At 38.2% G+C, this 10,874-nt stretch overlaps 1 protein-coding gene across 1 annotated transcript; it reads right to left on the bottom strand.

The window, feature by feature from the left end:
• Nucleotides 1-293: 293 nt before the first annotated feature.
• ms4a1 (membrane spanning 4-domains A1) lies at nucleotides 294-10,368 on the bottom strand. Its single transcript, XM_002937033.3, has 7 exons — nucleotides 10,262-10,368; nucleotides 8,559-8,725; nucleotides 6,598-6,717; nucleotides 6,202-6,258; nucleotides 4,274-4,438; nucleotides 2,997-3,116; nucleotides 294-1,286 (listed from the first exon to the last, which is right to left on the bottom strand). The coding sequence occupies exons 2-7, from the start codon at nucleotides 8,715-8,717 to the stop codon at nucleotides 1,200-1,202; spliced, it is 708 nt and encodes a 235-aa protein (XP_002937079.3). The 5' UTR covers nucleotides 8,718-8,725; nucleotides 10,262-10,368; the 3' UTR covers nucleotides 294-1,199.
• Nucleotides 10,369-10,874: the final 506 nt, after the last annotated feature.

Here is a 10,874-nt window from a genome sequence, read left to right as displayed (position 1 = left end):
TGAGGAAACAATGTTTGCTCCAAACATAGAGGTTTCTATTTTATAGAGAGCGAAGTATAGAAAGAGAGAATTGTAGCAATAATCACTTTTCCAGGTAGAATTGGAAGGCCTGTGTTTCCATTCATAATATGAATTAGTTTGCAGTATATATTTGCAATGAAATACAGGTTTACTAATGAAATTGAAAGAGAAAAAAACGAAACAATCTGTCTAGTTCAACCTTACTATTAAGATTCTCAGTCTCTTTATGCTGGTTTGCTGGTTGAAGGGGAAGTCTGTGAAGACAGTGTGACTTCTTTTTTATTGTTTTTATTGAAAATTTCATACATCATACATTTCCAACTCACACTCTCTTTCCTTTTGGTACAAAGAGTAATTGCTCAGTACAAGGTTATATGAATAGTCAAAATCAGACAAAAATATCCTTTACAGAAGGAGATTCTTCTTTTATCCAATAGAGAAATAAAGACTTGTGGGCAGACATTAAGTATAAAAAAATGCAGAATTTGTTTTTTTAGTCTGGATTTGTAGTCAACTTTGTAAATCTAGCTGAGGGGAAATTTCTGTATTCAGCAAAAGAGACCATTTCTTTACTATTTTCTGTATCACGAGGGTGAGAAGCAAACGTCCCATGGCAGAATCCCTGTAAACTTCTCCTCTTAAATGGACACTAATGTCAAAATATTATATTTACTCTGAATAGCACCTACAAATAGCAACTAGATTTCTTGTCAGCAACAGCTATTTAATAGAAAAAACCTGCGTAGAGAGCCATGAATGACCCCTGTACTAAAGGCCATTATACTATAAACAGCTCTTTGTTATTCACTAAGCAAATGTGGGCCCTACAGCCATACTACCTTTCTACCAGCGCAGCATATATGAATACTAAACCCTTCATTTAATAGTGTGTCTGTTGGGGGGCTGTTAAGAATGTTAACAATCAAGTCATTTCTCTTTCAAAAACAGGATCAAGATGCTTTTGGAGTACATTCTGCTACTTCATATAAAGAGTGCTAAACCTATGCCAGTGAATGCCAATACGTATACATTTACATTACCAGCGAAACACTCATATTAGGTTTATACAATATTCTGTGTTTCATAACTAAATCCTGATGGCTTTTCTGCCAGAACAAAATCGCTGGTTCTTTGCATTGTAATCACCATCCCATTCAGAAAGCTTTTTGGATCAAACTTCATCCATCTTGAGAAGGTTTCATGTCACCAGCAGCTGTGCTAGAATGGTCTGTGGTCATAGTTGCAGTCTGATATACCACCACTGTCTGCAATACAACAAAAGCAACAGAGGAAAAACTTAACATAACATCATAACGTAGGGACCCATAGGGTTAAGCACTCCTATGGCTTTAATTCCCTACAACTTCTTCATATTACTGTTACTGGGAAGAGTCCCATGTATCTAGTTGCACTATGCCATATACCTTATTGGTTATTATGGTTGTCCACACCCCCTGCAGACTGATATAGTGTCTAGTAAGGAGGAGTGGCTTCCTCTTTGGCTGCCTCTGCTTCTCAGTGCAAAGGTCCACTGAGCCTGGGAGCAGGAACAGGCCCCAGTAAAGCGATTTTACCCCAGAGGACACCATCCCTCTGGAGAAGTCGGGGACAGGGACCCGTGAACGAGGTTTTAATAAGCACAGCAGATTTGTCATAGCACTTTCTAGGGAAGTGAAGTAGTCAGCACCTAGTAAGAAAAGGGCAGTCTAATAACCCCATCAAAGGAGAGATTAGATCTGGGAGTATTTCTCCTATCCAGCAATGTTGCCTCAGTGTAGGGCCGTGGAGTAGAGATAGTGACAGGCCAGAATAAACCCTGATCCCTACTCGCTCAGAGGACTAATATACTAGAGTTTATTAACCTGAAGGAGCAGATATCTACCCAGACTACCTCCACAGGTGTATTTACCCTGCCCAGACTCTACCAAGAGGTGGGATAAACCGGTGTACACCCTCTCTTCTTCCTCAGATCGCACCATCTACTTCTGCTTGTGTGTGAGTATTGATAACCCTGTTGCATCTTGTCTTGGACAATAAACTGTATCATAGTTCAACAGCAAGAACCTTTCTGGCATCCATATTTACTACACCTGCACTACACAGCTACAGTGAGTTGTAGTTTGACTACACCCTCCGCTCCGTTCAGGTCTCTTCCACTTAAGCGAAGGCCCATCCTAAGAAAGAGAGTCACATGTAACACATGCTCTCATATCACTTCTAGCCTGGTTTTAACCATTCCATAGCCAAACAAGTGTTACAATATGCTGAATGTTTTTTGCATATGGTGGCTCAGTAGGTAACACTGTGGTCTTGTGTTCGATTCCAGCCCGGGCACAACCTACAATATTTTTTAAAGAGGGAAAGGGCTAAGTGTAAATGTATATGAGTAGACGCCTATGATTACGTGTTGTATGACACAAAATGCATCAGGTGGATTAATGTGAAAATAAAGCTTCTATTTTAACTGCTTCTATTGGGTCCCAGAGTGCGTGTCGATCTGCTGCTGCAATTTTTCTGGTCTGCACAATCTGCAAGGAGTCTATATGTTCTATATGTTCTCCCCATGCTTGCAAGGGTGTCCTCTGGGTACTCTAGTTTCCTCCAACACTCCAAAAACATACAAACAGGTTAAATTGTCTTGTTAAAATTGCCCCTTTTTGTGTGTGTGAACGTTAGACTGCAAGTATTGATGTAAATTATGTATAAGCTCTCTAAAGCATTGCAGGAAATGTGTTGGTGCTATATAAATACAATAAAAATAAACAACTTAGTCTGCCATCCACTAGGGGTACCATTCTGCAACATAAACCTTGTTTTTTCCAAGTGCCTATGAATGTTGTTATTTCCTTGTTAGTTGTCAACCCTGAAACTGGCTAACTGAATTCAATCCTCTTCCTGATAGGCCGACACTGGTGGTATACAATAACATATTTGTAGCTACTGAAACATATTAAAAACAATGAGAGCAAGCTTACCATTTCATTAAAAGATGTTCGGCATAGGCCTTTGCATGCAAAAATCGATGTCGACAGACTTACACACAGCTCCACAATGGTTAAAATAAAAAGAACTGCAACCATCCCAGTTATTACAGTCTGAAATTAAAAAGAAACAATATAAATGTAAAAAGCATAATATTTGCAAGTTTTGCCCTTTTTATTTTTGCCAAAATGTAAACTTAAATCCAATATGAGAGAATGAAAATGGGTTATAGGTGGATCCAGGGATCATTTATAAGACTATGACGTTAGCAGCAAATAGAAATGTATGACTTACAATAAAGCAAATAGGTAGAGTAATATACAAAGTATACACGTATTGAACCTGTTATCCATAATGTTCAGGACCTGGGGTTTTCTGGATAAGGGATCTTTCCATAATTTGAATCTCCATGCCTTAAGTCTACTAAAAAATAATTTAAATCCAGTAGGATTTTTTTGCCTCCAATAAGGTTTAATGATATCTTAGTTGGGATCAAGTACAAGGTACTGTTTTATTATTACAGAGAAACTGGAAGATCTTTCTTTGCGCACATAGCCGAAAATAATATACAGGGATCATTGGTTGTGATTTCAAAAAACTCTAAAACTACAAAAATGAGAATGTTGATATGTAGGCCTCCCCATGTTCTTGCATCAAAACGCGCTCCTTGTACTTCCATATAGTTGTGCTCAGGACCACTCAGTCCTTCCTGCACTGTGTTCCAAACTGAACGCTGCTGCACCTATTGATGCCGGGGCACCCTGGAGCTAATAATACCACTACACTATGTGGAAGCCAGGGTTCCCTTATCACCCTGCATCAATCATCTCAGTTCAGTTGCATCAAAAGAATCAGAAGCACACATCGCTTGCACGTCCAACAACTAAAATGATGCCAGACAGACTTCACATACATTTGGTTCCTCATTTGTGTTAAGCATACTCGCAGTTGCGGTTATTTTGGCAAATTGGATGCAATTGCAGTAGACGCAGAGTAGTTGTGCACAGTGCATGCATTGCTCTCCAGGGCTGCAGGGCCACAACCAGAGCAACCTGAAAGCAGAGTGGGGACTCATGAGTGTTGTTCTTGGGGCAAGTAGCCTGGAGGCCTCCAGCTGAACATAAATGAACTGCGTCTGTATTCATGGGGCTTTACTTCCCTTAAAATCACAGTCACTGATGTTGTTATACAGAAATGCCTGCAGTCTCTTTAGAATGTTTCCTTCAACCATTTGTTTCACAAATTAATACAATATAAATAATGTCCTCACCTGTGGATAAAAGGATCCTTTACATGTTGAATTTAGCTCATAACACACACACATGGCTTGGTGAGCTCTGTAATAACGGATATCGAGTATTATGACGATATATATAATGACTGCAATAGCAGCACATACACAACTCACTATGTTTAGCGCCATGCTGGATTTCATCTGCAATCAAAAAGAACATTTCATTTTTTATTTACTTAACTGGAAATATTTCTTGTAGAAGTCAGGTTAGTCAGGTTTAGTAAGGTTTAGTAATATTAGTCAGGTTATTAAGTTTAGTAAGATTAGTCAGGTTAGTCAGGTTTAGTAATATTAGTCAGGTTATTAAGTTTAGTAAGATTAGTCAGGTTAGTCAGGTTATTAAGTTTAGTAAGATTAGTCAGGTTAGTCAGGTTATTAAGTTTAGTAAGATTAGTCAGGTTAGTAAGGTTAGTCAGGTTAGTAAGGTTATTAAGTTTAGTAAGATTAGTCAGGTTAGTCAGGTTAGTAAGATTAGTCAGGTTAGTAAGGTTAGTCAGGTTAGTAAGGTTAGTCAGGTTAGACAGGTTTAGTAAGGGTTATCATAATGAACAGATACATACAAAAGGTAAATAGAAAAGACATATCTTGGCCTATTAATACTCTAACCCTCGTTTAAAGGACAAGTCAAAAATATTTTTTTGCCTAATAAACGAAAACATAATTCTAAGCAACTTCACAATATACATTCATTACATATTTGTAAAGGTTTTTTACTTATTTGTCTAACTGCTATTAGAAGTAGTGTTTGCCAGTCTTTATCTATTCTCTGCCCTGGTGGCTCTGGAATGAAACAATGTAACACAAGGCAGCAGACTGACAGACCTGTCTTGCTGGAGGAGCCTGGCACTTGCAACATTGTTTAAAAAGTAACAATCAGGAGTTCAGCAAATGCAATTACATTTACACATAAATACAAATAAATATAAGCACTAATATTTTTTAATAAATTAATATTGTAAAGTTGCATAGAATTTTTAAAGGGATGAATGGAGCTACTACAACATGGAATTATGGCCCTGCTTTCCTCTAGAAAATGTAAATCAATGGAGGGCACTCAATTTACAAATACAATAATGTAGAACGGAAAATATTTTGTTTGGGGCAATTTCAGCCCATAATGTACCACCCATATAGGGTAACAGACTCATATACATACATATATGGGCTTGCACACAAAAAAGACCAATAGCATAGTGGTAGTAATAGAACTCAATATTCTTTATGAAGCACTTTATAAAAGATAACATTTATCCATTTTAATCAATACAAACACAGACAATTATACATAGCCATAAAGTATATTACATACCACAAAATCGTGCACAATGAAGAAAAATGATAAGCAGGATAACGCATACACTTGCCAAGGTGAGAATAACCCCAACGTTTTGGCAAAAAGCCTTTCTCAAGGGGAATCCTGATGTTCAAAAATAATGTGAAATGAATGTGTCACAGAAAACCAAATTTCACCATAGGATTTCCTATTTAATAGTCAGAGAAATGGTCACGGTTTTGAATACTTGTGCTAAGTCAACCTGTGGCCCCCCCCTATCTGTTGTTGACATTCACATATTATGAAATCATTAGATGGGGGATCTAATGTTCCCTACATGGACAAGTGCTACTCATTAGCAATGAGCGAATCTGTCTGAAAAATTTACAGCTACCGTGCAACTTTTTTGATGCAGCCGTGATTTTTTCCTCACTCTGCAAATTTTTTATGCCAAATTTTTGCAGGTGTTTCGCAAAAACATCCGCCGATGGTAAAGTGCGGAGTTTCGCAGCGAATCCATGCTTGGTGAAAAATTTTGCTCATCACTACTACTCATGACTAACATTTCTGGCCCCCCAATTGCTCTAACTATCTCATTTTCACATTGTGCCAACAGTAACCTGCACATTACCTTTCCAAGTGTTGGTTTGCTAGAAGCAGCCACAGAAAGTGCTCCTGAAATCATGTACTGTAGAAGGAATCAGAACAATGTTAAAAAAATGTCTATGAAGACTTTTATACAGTATCTAGTAGGGATAATTCTAAAATAACCGAAAATAAATGGAAGAATAGGGGATAGTATGTAAAAAAATGAGACTATTGAGAATAAATAGACTGAGTGAATGAGGACAGGAGTAAAAATGGTTTGGAGCGTGGGCAGAACCAGAGAAAAGAAAGGGATAACATAAACTTTTGTGTTTTAGAAAGTTGCTTAAGACTACTCAAAAAAAAATAATTTCCCCCTTTAATCCAAAAAGTACAAGTTGTTATTAAACTAACAAAGGCTCAGACAGGTACATATTCTTACCATGACTCCTGTCCAAAATGGCACACCACTGCCGCTAATCACATGGTAACGTGATGCCATTGCTATGCATAAAACTATGCCAGCTGCAATTTGGGTTATTCCTGTAAATAGCTGAATTACCTGTAAAATATGTATGTATATTTTTATTTATAAAGCGCTACTTATATACGCAGTGCTGTACAGTAGAATACATTAATACAAACGGGGGTTAATAAGATTGTAATAGATAAATACAGAGTATAACAATAAATACAAATAAATAAAAGATACAGTTGCAATAAGTAAAGAGTCAAAGACACGAGGATGGAGGTCCCTGCCCCGTAGAGCTTACAATCTATATGGGAGGGTAACTTACAGACACAAATAGGCAAATATAAGTGCTGTAGGTCACAGTGGGTGACACTACAATATAAGTGCCAGTTCCCTGGTCAGGTGCTGGGTGAGTGCCCCAAAAGGTAGTCTTTTACTTTGGTTTTAAAAAGACTGGGGGATAAATTGGTATTACATAAAAATATGAGGGGATTCAGGGTCTGGATGCTTTTAGACCCACAGATCTTTTTAAAGAACATACGTGCACCATTTTTGTCAACAGAAGAATAAAGAAGCTTACTTCTGTGTATAGATATTAATAATGTATATATATGTGTGTGTGTGTGTGTGTTCCATGGCCTTTTATGGAAACGTCTTATATCCTCATAATTTCCAACTTTATTTGCATAATACATAGATTTCTGTGACATCGCCAAAGACCAATTATAATTGACAACTTTCTTAAGCATTGTTTGTAAGTATAGTAACGGGTCTTGTACCCAGGGCCAGAGCTAGGGTCAGGCAGAAGTGACATGTGCCTAGTGCTTAATGGTTGGGGGGGCACCAGGCACCTTCTGCCTTCCTTTAGTTCATAGCTCCTGGATGATCTTCACACTATTCACGTGACGATGTGGCACTGTTGCTCCCCCCTTTCCATTACCCGGGGGGTGTTTATATATATATATATATATATATATATTACACAAGAGACATCAATATCATATATGAATAATAATAGAGTGCTTAGTGATGTCATCAGTTGTAATGTCATTTCTGTCACATGACTCACTGAAACATGTGTACCCTGTTGTAAAACATGAGGATGCAGGTGATGTAAGTCACCTTGGACCATAGGTCATTTTCACGGCTTGGGTCAGTATTATAAATATGTAGGAGACTGATAAAATAGTTACCCCTTTTTAAAGTTTAAACAGCTAAGAGTTATAGAAGGGAAAGTTCCTTTTCCTGTGCTAAAGTATGCTTCTGTCAGTCCTATGACTGATCAGGAAGGGTCTCTGTTTTAAAGTATATAGAGTGAGTGAGGAATTGATATGGTTTAATGTTTTTGTTTTTCTTCCTGGATTTTTCCCTAGACAGGCAGGGAAAGAGGACTGGAGCCTAGGCAAAGGTAGGCCTGGTTAGTTCTGAAGTTATTTTCTATCATAGATCAGTCCAGGAGTAGGGTAGCTTGTGAGCAGCCTAAGCTCCACCAAGGAGATTTAGTAAGAAATAGAGTCCTGGGTATACTGCTCACGAGTAGGGACTTGAGTGTACAGACCTAGTGGTCGAAGTTGTACTGTCTAGGTTTCACTCAAGAGGCCTGAAACCTTGGGGTGACTCGTACAAGTCGATTACTTAATGTGCTGTGATTGACCCCTGAGGGGCATTGATTCCTGGGGAGTGTTTGTGAGAATGCTAAATATTGTTATTGTGTTAGGAGGTATCATTAATGTTAAGAACCACTGGTGCCCATTTTACTGTCTCTACAAGAGAAATATAGTTCTATAGCACCCTGCCTCCAACACAAATCTCCTGATGATTGAGAGTTACATGGTAGACCAAAGCATGCAGTAGTTTGGTGTCTTGCTTAAAAAAACTATAAATGTACATCTATGTCATTTTTAACTCTATAATAAATGTATTCAACTTACCCCAAGAACTGTAGGTTGCCCTTTCAAAAATTTTTGGATCGGTACTGGTAAATCTTTTGGTCCTCTGGAACTAAGACCTGTTATATCTGCGGAGTTATCTTGTGGGCCTACTCGAGAAATAATTACAAAACTACTGGAATCAGCCTGAACCGGGACCATTTTCCCACCTGAAGACAATATGGAAGAAGTAAGAGAGTAAGAGAACCTATTAATGGATTTAAAAAAAGCATTCCAAGCTAGGCAATCTGGGCTCCTATGTAGGTGCTGCTCTATGTTAAAGATAAATATCCTCTGATGGACAGATCTGTCAGTCATACAGTGGCAGCTGCAACAGGCAAACAGATACTGTTTCACATAAAAGAAAAAAGATTGGAACAAGTGAAATACAAATCTTTGGTAATAATACATTCCGGCATTGACTAAACACTTGTATACAGGAAAAAGATGAAAGAACCCAAGACAACACACACCAAACAAGAGAGCCAAACCTTACTGGTACTGATTAAGGGTGAAGACACACAGGGCTACTAGTAGCAGCTACTTGTCATGAAACTGAAAAAATTCATGAAACGGCTAAAAATTTGCGAAACACAAAAAATGACGCACATAAAAAAATAGTTGTGAACGCCAAAAAAATGATGTATGCAACATTTTTTTTGACATGCGCCATTTTTTTGCCACAAAAATCCACTGCAGAAAAAAAATTGTTGTACGACAAAAGATTGTCACCCGCAATCTGCTGCAAAATTTCTGCGCCCATTTCACGGAAAAATCTGCCAATGGCGAAACGGAAAAATCTGCCAATGGCGAAACGGAAAAATCTGCCAATGGCGAAACGCAAAAATCTGCCATGAGTCCATGCCTGACTAAGAAGTTTGCTCATCACTAATGATCATTTACTAATAACCGTCTCTACGTGTTTTACCAGAGGCAACTCTCAGTATTGTCTATGGCAGGGTATTTTCTGGCTTTAATAGCCATGACAAGTAGCAGCTACTAGTAGTGATGAGGGAATTTTTTCACCAGGCATGGATTCTCAGCAAAATTCTGCATCTCACCATCAGCAAATGTTTTCGCGAAAAGGCCACAAAATTGCAAAAAAGTTGCGGTCGTGTCAAAAAGTTGCAGCATATGCAGCTAGATTGTGTAACTCTGACTGATATAAAAGTAAATGTTGGTGGGGGGTTCAGGTCAGCACTGGCATACTTACTTACATGTGCCAAAGGGAGCAAAGTAGCAGCGACTGCCTCCATAATTTCTCTTATTAAAGTATGGAGATTATTGGCCTGTGACCCTTTTTACTTTTGCGGTTGGTATATCAGTCCCTACATCATCTGGATCATATTAACATACTGGGATGTCACAGGAAGTGAATTCACTGTTGTTGCTTTCCCTTTCCCCATTTACTCAGTTCCGCAACCCTCATATGTTTTCTGGTTCAGTTAGTGCAGAGTGCAAGGGAAATGGGATCTGTAACATAATGGGCAGCATTACTTTCTGTTCCTAACAGGGATATTTTCTCATTATTTTCCCTTTTTCTTCTTTAGCTATTAAAACCAGCAGAGAGAGACCAACCAGCTCCTAAGTATAAAGGACAAAATCTACTATAGTTCGCATCAGTAACAGGTTTATGTTTTAAGACCTGAGCTTGTAGAAAGAGAATTTGTTTAGCATTTTGCATATATTGCACGTTGAGAGAATACCTTGTTGCGTTCCTGTTGGAGTTATCAGAACGCAGTGCTGTTATCCTTCTGCCAGGCTGCCCGTGCAGTTCCTCACAAGTCTGTTTTCAGAACAAATTCAATGTGACGTGACTTTATGGGGCGGAGACATGGCTTTTGGGAAATTACTGCACCAGAAATTTAAAGGGCCAGTAACATAAATGTATAATTTATTATAAATAATAAAAATTCTCTATATTGTACACTGCATTACTTAAACGGGTAATATTCACTTAAAGATACTGATCATGTGGTGTATTTTCTAATTCTCATTTAAAGAATCTGGGAGAACTGAATTCGGAGCACTGTATGTTTTGTTGATATTATGGTCCCTGGTACTTAAAGGGTTAATGCATAATTGAAAACAATGCCTTGGGCCAGGGTATTATGAAAGAACTTGCTCTCTTGCATTGAACAAAGGTTTTTATTTAAACAATTGAGCAATGGGCCACATTGCATGTGCACATTGCACTTCTCTCTTTGTGGTAAATTAACCCATATAACACAGTGTTTGTGTTCTGTCCCCAATGCCTGGACTCCTTTCCCTCATCAAAATAGGTTTTCCTGTACCTGATAAAATTGCTAAAGCTCCACT

This window comes from Xenopus tropicalis, chromosome 7, assembly GCF_000004195.4.
Source record: "Xenopus tropicalis strain Nigerian chromosome 7, UCB_Xtro_10.0, whole genome shotgun sequence".
NCBI classification, from domain to species: Eukaryota; Metazoa; Chordata; class Amphibia; order Anura; family Pipidae; genus Xenopus; species Xenopus tropicalis.
This window is presented reverse-complemented; position numbering and strand designations above follow the sequence as displayed.

What these genes read in the sequence shown, in the direction of transcription:
- ms4a1 (XM_002937033.3), bottom strand. Translation starts at nt 8,717, where the DNA reads ATGGTCCCGGTTCAGGCTGATTCCAGTAGTTTTGTAATTATTTCTCGA. An exon ending in GGCAACCTACAGTTCTTGGG is followed by an intron (nt 6,718 to 8,558) that starts GTAAGTTGAATA and finishes CATATTTTACAG; the next exon opens with GTAATTCAGCTATTTACAGG. An exon ending in CATTTTGGACAGGAGTCATG is followed by an intron (nt 6,259 to 6,597) that starts GTAAGAATATGT and finishes TTCCTTCTACAG; the next exon opens with TACATGATTTCAGGAGCACT.